Below are 14,901 nucleotides of genomic sequence, written 5' to 3'. Positions count from 1 at the left end.
AAAATATACATAACAAAACATTTTACAGTCAGTTTTATTTTCTTAATATACAGTGAAACCTGTGAGAGCTGAAACTCGACGGGACTGCCTTGTTTTTCCAGGTCTCGCAATTTTCTGCCTTTGACAGGGTACAAGTCTTACCCCTTTTCTGCCACTTTATATTAGTGGAAAATATTTGAGTTTTCCTCCTCTGACAGGTCTCCCCCTTATATAGGTTTTAGTTCTCACTGGTTTTGCTGTATCAAGGCTATCTTCTCGTGTTATTAAATAGTCTGATGCAACATTGTTTTGAACACCCGCATGATATTCCATAGGAAATGTTATCACTGCTGATTTGACCACACCCCTGTTATAGAGTACTTAAGTTGTTTCTAGTTGTTTGTGGTTATAAATTTGAACTAGGCCTTGAAGGACCTGGGTACAAGAGTTGCAACTAGCGGTGGCCTGGCATGGGGCCTTCAGAAGTGCCCACGTCCTGAGTGGCACAGAGGCAGAGGCCAGATGAGAAGGAACAGGACACCAAGCCAGAACAAGAGAGTTTGGAATGGACAGTGGCAAATGGAGCCTGGAGAGAGTCTCATGGCAAAGTCAGAGGCTTCAGTGCAAGTGGGAAGGAGATTTTAAAGGCACCGAGTCCACTTGGCAAGGCAGAGAGACTAAGTAGGGAGGCTACTTCAAACAAACAAATTTAAAAAAAGTCCCGGAAAAAATGATAAGGTTTGGCCTAAGGCAGTGGGAAGCTGAAATGTGAAGGAAAGGAAGATGGTAGGATGGGTGGCTTCCAAGTCTCCAGCTTGTAATTTAGCTTTGTGAATTTTGAATGATAAATTTTTGATTTTCTGTTTTAGCCCCTCTGATTAAAGAGTAAGATGGTGTGATGGTTAAGGTTGTGTGTCAACTTTGCTGAGCCATGATTCTCAGTGATTTGATAGTTATGATGTTGTCTGGCAGTTATGTAATAATGTAATTTGGCAATTACGTAATGATGTAGTCATCCTCCATTTTGTGATCTGATGTAATCACTTTCATGATGTGATCTGATGTGATCAGCCAATTAGTTGTAAAGGGAGTTTCCTCTGGGGTGTAGGTTGCATCAAATATATGTGGACATTCTGGTAAAGTTCTTGGGCTTTTGTTCTGGATCCTGCATCTGGTTTGCCGTCATTGGACCTCTGGTTCTTGGGACTTGAGCCAGTGACCTGCTGTCTTACCTGCCAATCTTAGGATTCATCAGCTTCCGCAGCCCATGAGCCTGACCCACAGACTTGGGACTTGCCAGCCTCTACAACTGCTTGAGCCATTTCCTTGAGATAAATCTCTATCTATCTGTCTATCTTTCTACATCTACATCTACTTCACTGGTTTTGCTTCTGTAGAAAACCCAGCCTAAGACAGATGGCAAATTACACAAGTGTCAAAGAAAGATAAATGATTAAACTTTCAAGTAATTTTTTTTTGGTAAGTTTATAACATTTATACTTCTGAAGTTATAAAAGCTTAAAACTGTACTAAGACTTTTAGAACACTCTGTAATATCTTTTAACCCTCACAAAACCCTCTGCAGTAGGTCTTATTATTGTCCTCTTTTTACCAACCAACCACTTGCTGTTGAGTCAATTCTGGCTCATGGTGACCTATGTGTGTCAGGGTAGAACTGTGCTCCACAGGGTTTTCAATGGCAGAGTTTTCAAAAGTAGATTGTCAGGCCTTTCTTCCGATGCTCCTCTAAGCAGACTCAAGCTGACAACTTGTTGGTTATCAGTGGAACACATGAACTGTTTGCACAACCCAGGGACTCCAAGTGAGGCTCAGAGAAGTGGAATTTGAGCACAGGAAGCTGGCTCCAGAGCCTCTGCTCCTAACTCCACACAGTTCTGCAGGCTTGGGGGAAAGATGAATTGAGTCGGGGACATATTAGAATGTAATCAGGTTTGAGATGCTACTGAGACATCAAGGTGGAAGTATCTGGCAAGAACATAGAGACACCATTCTGTAATTTGGAATAGCGTTTGGGTAGTTGAACCCCTGCAAGTCAACGAGATCACGGTAGTGTGTGAAAACTGAGAAATTAAATGGGTGGAAATTATATGAGGCAGAGTCCACTCTAACACTCTCAGAGGAAGTCCATCATCCTCCCCCCCTTCATTCTGCAAATATCCCCTGCTAGGACACTCCCCTTTGCCATCTCTCTCCTGCTGACCCTCTCTGTTCTGTTTCTATCTTTGGAAGGGGTTAGTGTCCTACAAGCCCACCAGGATGATCCCATGCAACATTCCCATCACAAAGTCATCCTCAGACACCTCTCCCAGGCCCTGTCCCTACCTCCTCCTTTCCTTTCTGAATGCTGGGACTCTAGAAGGTCTATGCTAAAGGAAGACAAGTGTGTCTGCATCAGAGAGAGGGAGGCTGTCCAAATCACCAAGCTTCTCCGCCGAGCCAGGCCCTATGCTGCAGATTAAAAAGATAAAAAACTAATTAAAAAAAGAACAAGATCTCTGTCAATAAGTTGTACACCTGTAAAAAGCTGAATTGACAGAAATTGTGTGATAGATACATTTACTACAACAGCAAAAAAGAGAGAGAGAGAGTAGCTGCTGACGCTGCTTATGTCCAACCAAATACCTCATGGGATTTGGCTTCTTGGTTTGGAGGTTTAGGGTCATGGTTTCATTGGCCATCTCAATTCATTGGCCTAATAAGTATTTAGTGCTTCTGTTCTTCCTCCTAGTTCATTGCATAGTGCCTGGAGTCTTAAAAGCTTGCAGGTACAACAATTGGTCTCTATTCACCTGGAGCAACAGAGGAAGAAAGAGAGTCAGGAATAGGAGGAGGATATGGAATGTGTGGCTAATTGCCTCCATAAGCAACTGTCTCCTTTGCCATGAGACCAGAAGAACTGGATGGTGCCTGGCTACCATTACTGAACATTTTGATCAACGATTCCATAGAAGAATCTTGATCAAGGAGGAAAATACAGAACAGAATTCAAAATTCTCATGGAATCCAGACTTTCTGGAGCATGGAGGTTGGATGAACCCCTGAAACTATTGCCCTGAGATAATCTTTAAACCTTAAACCAAAAATATCCTCTGAAGTCTTCTTTAAAACCAAACATTAGTTTAGCTTAACTAGTAAAAACAGGTCTGCCTTGAGCATTACACTCTTTTAAGAAGCATCTATATGGGATCAAATTGACAACAGCAACTTGAAAGATTAAATAGAAACCTTTAGGGGCCAGTGAGTTTATGTTAATGTGAGAGGAACAACTCAGAAAAAGAGGATGAGGATAGTTGCACAATTTGAAGAATGTGATCAGTGTCACTAAATGGTACATGTAGAAACTCGAACTGGCATATGTTCTGCTGTGTATATTCTCAACAACAAAAACAAAATAAATAAAATTTTAAAAAAGCAAAAACAAAAAACAAGATCTGCCACTGCCCTCAAGGAACTCCCAGACTGAGGCAGAAACAGACCCACAAAATGAACATTTCAGTATAGTATGGTATGGAATAGGAAGAAGCTATGGAAGGTATGGCTAATTGAAGAGGCACACAGATGAGGGGCACCAGCCCAGGGTCGTGGGGTGTGGGGAAGCAGTCAGGGAGGCTGGTCAGTCACAGGGATGGTACTGCCCACAGGATGGCAAAGCCCCACCGTGTTGCTCACAGCTGTGCACTGCTTACCTGCATGCACAAGTCATGTCTCTCCTGTCCCTCTCTCCTTCTCTCGGGTTTAGGTGGGTCCTGGTCACAGATGCCTGCTGGCAGGATCTCTTCTCCATTCTCAGGGTCACCAGAGCCTGCAGGAGCTGGACCTAAGCGGGAACTCTCTGAGCTGCTCAGTGGTGCAGAGCCTTTGTGAGGCCCTGAGACACCCCAGCTGCCACCTAGGGACCCTGCAGTGGGCATGGCCTGAGCTCTGCTCAGACGCAGGGATGGGCAGAGACCCAAGGTGGAAGCTGAGGCTGGGACAAGAGGTTCACCTTTGTATTCAGTAAATGTGCATTGAGCCTCTCTCTGCCACGCGCTATGCCAGGTGCCAGGGCCACTATGGTAAACAAACACAGACAGAATTCTCTTCACACAGAGCTTGCAAGAGGCTGACATTAATCAATGAGTCACATTAATGAGTGTGCAATTACAGGCCCAGATAAGGACTCCAGTGGGAAAACATTCTTGAGGAAATGAGATTTGAAGATCTGAAGATTAAAGAGTTAACTAACTGAAACAGGAGGGAAGAAAGATCCAGGTAGAAAGAACAGCCTGTACAAAGGCCCTGTGGCAAAAGGGAGGGCAGGTAGTCAATTAATTGAAAGCAGGTCGGTGTGGCTGGAGGGTAGAGAGCAAAGAGACAAGATCAAGCTACAGACGTCAGCAGGAGCCAGACCATGCAGGGCATCATGGGCCATATGGGGATTTGGGTTTTTTTCCTAATGCAATGGGGTTTTAAGCTGAAAGTTGATAAAATCAGATTTACATTTTCAAAACAGAAACTGGCTGCAGTTTGGGAAGTGGATTGGAGGGGGACAAAAGTATAAGTTGTGAAACCAGTTAGGAGGAAAAATGCAGTAGTTCTTGTAAAGATGGTGTCTTAGTTTCTCAGTGCTGCTATAACAGAAATACCACAAATGGATGGCTTAAATAAACACAAATTTATTTTCTCACAGTTTAGGAGGCTAGAAGTTTGAATTCAGGGTGCTGGCTCTAGGGGAAAGCTTTCTGTCTGTGTCCACTCTGGGGGAAGGTCCTTATCTCTTTTCAGCTTCTACCCTCAGTTCCTTGGTGACTTTCATGCGGTTTGTATCTTTCCCTCCATTTGTGTTTGCTTCTCTGTGCCTAATCTGCTCTTTTTAGATCTTGGAGGTTATTGGTTTAAAACACATCCTACTGTTATGGCCCATTAACATAACAAATCCTATTCCCAAATGGGATTACATCCACAAGTATAAGGGTTAGGATTTACAACACATATTTTAGGGGGACACAAATCAATCCATAACAGATGGTGATAGCTTGGGTAAGGAAAATTATAGTGGTTCCTATACAAGATGGTGTTAGCTTGGATAGTTGGTAGCGGAGATGAAGAGAAGTAGATGGATTCAAGAGATCTTTAGAAAGTAAAATCAACCAGAATTAGTGATAGATTGGATTTAGAAGCAAAGGAAAGGAAGATAACAATGATGATCTTGAACTTCTGGCCAGAGCAACTCATAGAATAATGGTGTCTTCACTGAGATGGGGAATACTGGAGGAGTGGTCAGGGGAATGGGAATTATCATAAGAATGATCTTGGGCATGTTGATTTGAGTTTCCTTTAAAGTATCCAAGTGGCAATTTCCAGCAGATAAAAAATAAAACTCTGTGAAAAGAAAAGATTGCCTCATAAAACAAGTCTTAATAAATTTAACAGGATTGAAATCATATAAAATATGCTCTCTGACCATAATGGAATGAAATCAGATATTGTCTTAGGCTGGGTTCTGTAGAGGAGCAAAACCAGTGAAGCGTATACTTACAGAAAGATAGAAAGAGAGGAAAAGAGAGAGATTTATTTCAAGGAAACGGCTCATGCAGTTGTAGAGGCTGGCAAGTCCCAAATCCGTGGATCAGGTATCAGGCTGGAGGCTTCTCCTGACTTACATGTTTTCAGGGGCTGATGAACCCAAAATCAGTAGGTCAGATGGCAGGCTGCTGGCTTACATCCCAAGGACCAGAGGTCAGATGATGATGAGTTGGATGCAGGATCGAGAGAGAGAGAGAGTTTTGCCAGAACATTCCTATATATTGGATGCAGGCCACACTCCCAAGGCAACTTCTCTTTCGATTGATAGGCTGTTCACATCAGATCACAAAATGGAGGATGATTACATAATATCTTCCAAACCACTGTGAATCATGGCCTAGCCAAGCTGACACATAACCTTATCATCACAGATATGAATATGAAGCAAATTTGGGAAATTTCCCAAATATGAAGCAAATTTGAGAAATTCACAATTATGTGGAAATTAAATAGCACACCCCTAAGTAAACAAGGGGTCAAAGAAGAAATCACAAAAGAAATTAGAAAATACTTCAAGATGAATGAGAAAGCAACATACCAAAACTTATGAGATATAGCTAAAGTGGTACTTTGAGGGAAATTTATAGCTGTAAACACCTATGTTAAAAAAAAAGGCCTCAAATCAATAACCTCACCTTTTACTTTAAGAAACTAGCAAAATAAGAGCAAACTAAACCCAAAGCAAGGAGACAGAAGGAAATAAGGAAAAGTAGAGTGGAAATAAACTAAATAGAGAATAGAAAAACAGTAAATACAGTCAACAAAGCCAAAAGCTGGTTCTTCAAAAACATCAACAAAACTAACAAAACTTTAGCAAATCTGACCAAGAAAAAAGAAGAGAGAGAGAGAAAACTCAAATTACTAAAATCAGGAATGAAAGAGGGAACATTACTACTAACCTTACAGAAATGAAAATGATTATAAGAGAATACTATCAACAACTGTCTGCTAACAAATTACATAACTTAGATGAAATGGATGAATTCCTAGAAATATACAAACTACCAAAACTGACTCAAGAAAAAATAGGAATAAATAAAAAAGAAAAAACGGAACTCTGAGTAGAACTATAACAAAAAAAAAAAGGATATCAAATTAGTAATTTTAAAACTACCACAAATAAAAGCTAGGACTCATATGGCTTCACTGATGAATTCTACCAAATATTTAAAGAATTAAAAATACCAATTCTTCACAAATTCTTCAAAGGAAATAAAAGAAGAGGAGGGAACACTTCCCAATTTATTTTATGAGACCAGTATTATCTTGATACCAAAAGCAGACAAAAACATCACAAGAAATGAAAACTATAGACCAATATCTCTTATGAATATAGATGCAAAAATCCTCAAAAAATACTAGCAAACTGAATCCAGCAATATAAAAAAAAAAAAATTATGCATCACGACCAAATGGGATTCCAATATAATCTACAAAAAAACTGCTAGAATAGGTGAGTTTAGTCAGATTTAAGGATATAAGATCAAGATAAAAAAAATCAATTGTATTTCTATACATCAGCAATGAGCAATCCAAAAATAAAATTTAGAAAAAATCCATTTATAATAGCATCAAAACAAATAAAAATCTTAGGAATAAATTTAACAAAAGAAGAGCAAGACTTGTACACTGAAACTACAGAACATGGTTAAAAGAAAGTAAAGAAGACCTAAGTAAAAAAGCATCCCATGTTCATGGATCAGAAGACAATATTGTTAAGATGGCAATACTGCCCAAATTGATCTAAGGATTCAACGCAATTCTTATCAAAATCCCAGCTGCCTGTTTTGCAAAAATTAACAAACTGGTCCTAAAATTCATATGCAAAGGTAAGATTTTGTATCAAGCCTCAGGGAACCCCCAATGTTTAATGACTAGACAAAGAAGACTGAGAAGGAGCAGTTATGGGGTGAGAGGAAAATAAAGAGAGCATGGTGTCATGGAATCAAGGTAAGAACAGAGTTTCAAGAGGAGGAGCCATTAATGCTGACAGGTTTCAAATAAGATAAAGACTGAAAACTGTCCATTGGGTTAGTGACAGGAAAGTCAAGAATGACCTTAGCAAGAGCAGTTTTTGTGGAGTAAAGGGGCCACAATCCAGATTGGAGTGGATTGAAGAGTGAGAGGGAGGTTAAAAAAGAGAGAGAGAGAGAAACCACCAATACAAAAAATTATTTCAAAGACTGGCAATGAAAAGGAAGAAAGCACTAAAGAAGGGATATGGGCCAAGTAAGAGTGTGTGCGTGTGTCTTTGTGTGTGTGTGTGTGTGTGTGTGTTTACTTGCTTCTGTTTAAGAAGGGAGTGGCCTGCGTTTGAATCTCAGTGGAGATAGGGTAATGAAAGAAACAAGAAAGGGAAGGAGTAATTGATGGTGTCCCTTTCCTCAGAGGGAGGGGATATGATCAGAAGCTCATGAGGAAAACTGACATTAGAGGAAAGTGGGAATGCCTCCCCAGCTATAGAAAGAGAGGAGGTGAGGAGAGAGGGGGGGAGGTAGGCACAGTGGTTTGACAGTGGGAAGCTGAGGAGTTCTCATCTGGTGGATTCATATTTCTCTGTGAAGTAGGAATTGAGTTGTCTACTGAGAGTGAGTATGAGAGTTGAGGTGTTGGAGGTTTAAAACCAAAAAAAAAAAAAAACCAAACCCGTTGCCATCAAGTCGATTCCAACTCATTGGAGGTTTGGGAAAGGTAAAAGCTTGATATGGCTGTGGCAGGGCAGGGAGATCTCTACCCACCAGGCATTGTTGAGGCCATTGTGAGGGTGGTGGTCACGATTCATGCTGGCAGACACCTACCCTGTTACTCAGGCCCAGGGACAAAGAGGGGAATGGCAGAGTTTGCGGTTAGCCAGAGGGATGTGATGGAAAGTTGTCTTAGGCTGGGTTCTTTAGAGAAGTAAAACCAGTAAAGCATATAAATATATATAGAGAGAGATTTACCCCAAGGAAATGGCTCATGCAGTTGTAGAAGCTGGAAAGTCCCAAGTCCGTGGGTCAGGCTGGAGTCTTCTCCTGACTCACGTAACCACAGGGGCTGGTGAATCCAAGATCAGCAGGTCAGACAGCAGGCCTCTGGCTCACAGGCTCTGCAGACCAAAGAATCCCAAGATAGGCAGGCAAGATGGCAGGTAAGATGCTAGCTCAAGTCCCAAGAACTGGAGGTCAGGAGCCAGCTGTAGGATCCAGAGTGCGCAAAAGCCAGAGAGTCTTGCCAGAAAGTCCACCTATATTGGATGCAGGCCACACCACCAAGGAAACACCCTCTCAACTGATTGGCTGCTCACAGCAGATCCCATCATAGAGGTGATCACATTATATCAGATCCCATCATGGAAGTGATTACATCATTATACAACTACCAAACTACATCATAACTGCCAAACCACTGGGAATCATGGCCCAGCCAAGTTAATTAACAACCTTATAGATTACAGAAATTCCGCACTGACACCACCTCTGTGTCAGGTAAGCCAGGATCTGATGAATGCTAGCTCCCTGAGGTTGTGTCATACCAAAAAAAAAACAGATTTTCCCAGGATTACCCAACCCTGGATCAGGCAGATGTGAATTCTTCCCTCCCTAGAAGATTTGGGCCCACATGGAAGAACCCAGAGCTTTACCACTCTTAGATGCAAGACTACCCAAAACCCTCAGGAAAAATTCTAACTAATGGTTGGATTTCTCTTGTCAAGCAGGAAATATGTTGAATAGATTAGAATCAAGAATTCTGGGGAGAAGGAGAAGGAGGTGGTCAAAGGAGAGGTTGGAGATCTGAAAGAGAAGTTGCCAGAAAGAGCAAAGCAAGAAGGACATGGAATCAAAGACCTTGGCCTCCTCTGAGCCTCCTAAGGGAAAGGAAAGGACTGCTTGAAAACTCAGGCATTTGAGGGAAGTCGAGGATTACAAGACCCACAGCAACAGTGCTTGTTAACACTAACCATGCGCCAGGCACAGTCCCAAGTACTTGGCATACATTATCTCCTTTGATCCTTTCAACCACTTTGTGCAATAGGCATGGCTAACCTGTATTACAGATGAGTCAGCTGAAACTTGAAGATAAAGAAACTTGCCCTCTGTCATCGCCAGTTACTGGCAGAGGCAAGGTTTGAACCCATGTCTGCTTGGCTCCAGAGGCTGTGTCCTTCACCACCCACTACACAACCCCCAGTCAGATGGCCTCAGCCTCCTCACTGAAGCCCGATGATGACAATCCTCAGTGAAGCTGGGGAGGAGTTAGGGATTTGAGGACGGGGAGTCCACACCACACAGTTTGTAACAGTGAGTCATTTGGGGATGAATAAAGCCACATTAGAGACATGTTTGTTTCTCAGGAGGTGGGGCCTGGAGGCAGGAACATGGAAATGGGCATGTTGACCATTAGAAAATCAGACGGGCCAGGCAGGTGGAGCCTGTCAGCCAGGGAGGGTGCAGGCTGGCAGCAGGCAGCCAGCTGGGAAGGAAGCCCTCAGCCATGAGATGTGGCAGGGGAGGGGCACAGAGCCACAACTATAGGGACAACTGCCAGCTGCATCCCTGACTTTCTTGGGCCACACTCTGCAGCTCTGGGTTGGGGGCAGAGAAGGAAGACAGAGATTGTCCAGGGAGACATAACCAAAGGCCGACGACGCTCTAAAACCCCAGGTACTGGGACATGGCTTTGATACAGCTGACCTTGGATTCCAGACTGGGTAAACCAAAAACCAGTTGCCATTAAGTCAACTCCAACTCATAGCGACCCCACGTGTGTCAGAGTAGAACTGTGCTCCACAGCGTTTTCAATGACTGATTTTTCAGAAGTAAATCACCAGGTCTTTCTTATGAGGTGCCTCTGGGTAGACTTGAACTTCCAAACTTTCAGTTAGCAGCCGAGTGCATTAACCATTTGCACTACCCAGGGACTCCACAGGCTGGGTTATTGTTGATGTTGTTAGGTGCCGTCAAGTCACTTCCAACTCATAGCAACCCCATGTATAACGGAATAAAACGTTGCTTGGTCCTGTGCCATCCTTATTATCGTAGGTATGCTTGAGCCCGGAGTTGCAGCCAACTGTGTCAATCCATCTCATGGAGCGTCTTCCTCTTTTTCACTGACTCTCCACTTTACCAGGCATGATGTCCTTCTCCAGGGATTGGTCCCTCCTGATAAAATGTCCAAAGTAAGCGAGATGACATCTCACCATTGTCACTTCTAATGTGCATTCCGGCTGTACTTTTTCCAAGACAGATTTGTTCATTCTTCTAGCAGTCTATGGTATATTCAATATTCTTCGCCAACACCATAATTCAAAGGCATCAATTCTTCGGTCTTCCTTTTTCATTGTCCAGCTTTCACATGCATATGAGGTCATTGAAAATACCATGGCTTGGGTCAGACCTTAGTCATCAAAGTGACATCTTTACTTTTCAACACTTTAAAGAGGTCTTTTGCAGCAGATTTGTCCAATGCAATAAATACATTATTTGATTTCTTGGCTGCTTCTTCCATTGGCATTGACTGTTGATCCAAGTAAAATGAAATCCTTGACAACTTCAATCTTTTCTCTGTTAATCATGATGTTGCTTTAGGTTCAGTTGTGAGGACTTTGTGTTCTTTATGTTGAGGTGTAATCCATACTGCTGGAGGCTGTAGTCTTTGATCTTCATCAGTAAGTGCTTCAAGTCCTCTTCATTTTCTGCAAGCAAGGTTGTGTCATCTGCATATCACAGGTTGTTAATGAGTCTTCCCCCAATCTAATACCATGTTTTTCTTCATATAGTCTAGCTGCTCAGGTTATTTGCTCAGCATACGTACTGAATACTTATGGTGGAAGGATACAATCCTGGCACACATCTTTTCTGATTTTATACCACACAGTATCCCCTAGTTCTGTTCCAACAACAGACTCATGGCCCAGGCTGAGTAGGGAAGTCCAAAATGAAGCCAGTTAAAACAAGAAAGGGGGAGCAAGGGGAAACAGGGATTTTAGAATGGGGCATCTTTGACTTCCAACCAGGAGAAAAGTGACCAAGCTCCACCTTCAGCCTCCTCCCTTCTCATGCTCTCTGCAGAGTCCCCACTATCACCTCTGATGCCCCCTCCCTGTGGTGCCTGCCAACCCTCCCTCTGCAGCCTGAACTTCTATGCTGAGCGCCTAAGCCAACACCCTCCTCCTGTATGTCCCAGAGGTTCCTCAGACACAGACTACTGTAAACTAGTCTTTCCTCCCTAACTAAAGAAAACCTGCTCCTCCTCCCAGGACCAGCCACATAGTTGCAGGACCCAGTACAAAGACAAAATGCAGTGGCCTTTTTTCAAAAGGCAGAAGGAGCCTCCACCAGACTGAATCCAGCACAACTGGATGGTGCCCGGCTACCACCACCGACTGTTCTGACAGGGATCACAATAGAGGGTCCCGGACAGAGCTGGAGAAAAATGTAGAACAAAATTCTAACTCACCAAGAAAAAAAAAAGATCAGACTTACTGGTCTGACAGAGACTGGAGAAACCCCGAGAGTATGGCCCCCGGACACCCTTTTAGCTCAGTAATGAAGCTCACCCTTCAGCCAAACATTAGACAGGTCCATAAAACAAAATGAGACCATATGGGCACACCAGCCCAAGGGCAAGGACTAGAAGGCAGGAGGGGACAGGAAAGCTGGTAATAGGGAACCCAAGGTCGAGAACGGAGAGTGTTGACACGTCATGGAGTTGGCAACCAATGTCACAAAACAATATGTGTACTAATTGTTCAATGAGAAGCTAGTTTTTTCTGTAAACCTTCATCTAAAGTACAATTTAAAAAAAAAAAAACGGAAGAAAGTGCTGTTAAATGTACTAAAATATACAGCTTTTTTCTTTCTTTCTGCTCTGTCTTTCAACCTGTCATGGTCTTTTTTATTGGCTTTTTAATATTGAATTTCTTGGGCAGGGGAATACTCCAGGGCAAGTGTAGACCCTCAAACGTGCCCAGGGACCCTGCCCTACAACTCAGCCTACACACAGGGCCCAGCAGATGCCACGTTTCCCCTCTCACCAGCCACCAGACCCACACACCATGCCTCGGTGGGGGTGAAGAAGTCATTCCAGCCTGGAATGCCCGTCTCTCCACCCCTATCCTGGAGAACTCCTACTCATCGTTCAACCACAACTTATATGTCTTCTCCTCCAGCCCCATTTTCCCTTCCCTTTGGCAAAATTAATCACCTGTGACTCACTCATTCACTTGTTCCCATAGCTCCACCAGCCCAACCCACAGCAGATGGGAGCCCTCCCTCCAAGAGTATTGCTGTAACGCACCAGGTACCTGGATCAGGAGTAGGTGAGAGGCTTGCCCCTAGCAAGTCACCCACCAAATGCACCATGGTGCTGCCAGCCCAGGGCAGGGACGGCTTCCACCATGCCCCACTCCAAGATGTCGCAGGGCATGCACACCCAACCCCAACCCTCCAATGCATGTACCCAGGCCCCCACCAGGGACAGAGCACAGCATCAGTCACTGGGCAGGGGTGGGGAGAAGAAGTGCCAGGGGATAGCAGAGCAGGCAGCCAAGAGCCCTTTCTGGAGAGGCAGGGAGGTGGAAGGAGGTAGGATCACACATGAGCCAAGGCTCCCAGTCCCTAGTGCAGGCTCCACTCTCCCATCAGAGTTCACTTACAAAACACAAATTCAAAGATAAAATTATTAAGAATTTCAAGATGGAAACCACAGAGCATTAAACTCCAAGCACAGAGCCCTTAAAAGCACAGCACCCTATGCCACTGTGCTGGTCAAATGCCTGTCAAGCTGACTCTGCTTCCTCTTGCATCCACTCTCTCTTACATGGCATCAATTCCCTTATCCTATTTGGAAACCTCCCTGGCCCCCACATCCAGTTGAGTCTACCTGAAACATCTCTCTACAGCTGACATTCTAACCCAGGCTCTCGTTCTTTCTCACCTGGACCACCCTGCTTCCTACCTTGCCCCATCCAATCATCCTCCACACACTGTTAGGGAGATTTCTAAAACAATGCAAAGATCACACCACTACTCTCCTCAAGAACTTCCGCTGGCTCTTTACTGCCACCTGAATAAGATCCAAACATCTTATAATGACATTCAAGATCCTCCACCATCTTGATATTTTTCTAGCTTTACCTTCAAACATCATCTCCTCCATATAGCCTTCTTGCCATCATCGCCATACTAAAACCAAACCCATTGCAGTCGAGTCTATTTTGACTCATAGTGACCCTAGAGGACAGACTAGAACTGCTCAATAGGGTTTTCAAGGAGGATTCGAAATGCCGACCTTTTGGTTAGCTGTCGAGCTCTTAACTACTGCGCCACTGGGGCTACATCATCATACTAAACACATGTAATTTCACATCCACTCTGCCAACCTGGAATTCCCCCTCTCTCCATTCCCATCTTGGAGAACTCTTATTGTTGTTGTTGTTGGGTGCTGTCAAGTGGGTTCCGACTCATAGCAACCCTACCTACAACAGAACGAAACACTGCCCGGTCCTGCACTATCCTCATGATTGTTATGCTTGAGCCCATTGTTGCAGCCAGTATGTCAATCCACCTCATTAAGCGTCTTCCTCTTTTTCCCTGACCTTCTATTTTGCCAAGCATGATGTCCTTCTCCAAGGACTGGTCCCTCCTGATAACATGTTCAAAGTATGTGAGATGAAGTCTTGCCATCCTCGCTTCTAAGGAGAATTCTGGCTGTACTTCTTCCAGGTACTTCCATGGGCTATAGAGAAAAGTAAAGCAGACAGAAGAAGTAGGGAAGCTGTTGGTGACGGTGCAATTTTAAAATAGGGAGGGTGGTGTGGAAATAGGGAGGGTGGTGTGGAAAGATTTTACCAAGGTGACTTTTGAACAAAGATCTGAAGAAGATGAGGGCACAAGCCATGAGATGCCTGGTAAGAGAATTGTTCCAAGCAGAGGAAATTACAGGTGCAAAGGCCCTGAGGTATGGGACAGTGAGTATGGAGCTAGAAGACACTGGAGGGTTTTGGTCAGAAGAGATTTGAAAACTGACTTACTGTTATTTGTTTCTGTGTCTGTCCCATCCTGGGAGTCTGGAGGGCCATATTGACTTGCACCTCAACCACCTATGTGGTTAACAATTAGACTGAAGCATACAAGTGGAACAGAGCGCAAATTAATCATACAAGGTTGATACTGTGAATGGGCAGGATCCATGTATGTCACACGGAGTGAGAAAGGGGAGTTGCTAGCATTCCGAGGAGCCTCTTGGCTGCAGAAGGGAGATCAGAATCTCCCACATTATTGCAAGACAGGGAAGTCTTTATCTTCCTTTAAAGTCACCCCAAGACCCCCAAAGGGTCACACCTAGACTCCAGAT

General features: G+C 43.7%; 1 protein-coding gene across 1 annotated transcript in view; it reads left to right on the top strand.

The window, feature by feature from the left end:
- The window catches only part of NLRP1 (NLR family pyrin domain containing 1), a 51,606-nt gene that overhangs the window by 15,120 nt on the left and 21,585 nt on the right, over nt 1-14,901 (top strand). The window contains 2 exon segments of the mRNA XM_023730996.1: nt 3,740-3,798; nt 3,801-3,907. Of these exon segments, the coding sequence (XP_023586764.1) occupies nt 3,740-3,798; nt 3,801-3,907 (166 nt within the window).

Source organism: Trichechus manatus, unplaced genomic scaffold (genome assembly GCF_000243295.1).
Source record: "Trichechus manatus latirostris isolate Lorelei unplaced genomic scaffold, TriManLat1.0 scaffold00040, whole genome shotgun sequence".
Taxonomy (NCBI): domain Eukaryota; kingdom Metazoa; phylum Chordata; class Mammalia; order Sirenia; family Trichechidae; genus Trichechus; species Trichechus manatus.
Note: the sequence above shows the minus strand (reverse complement) of the source record. Positions and strands in the feature narration are given on the sequence as shown.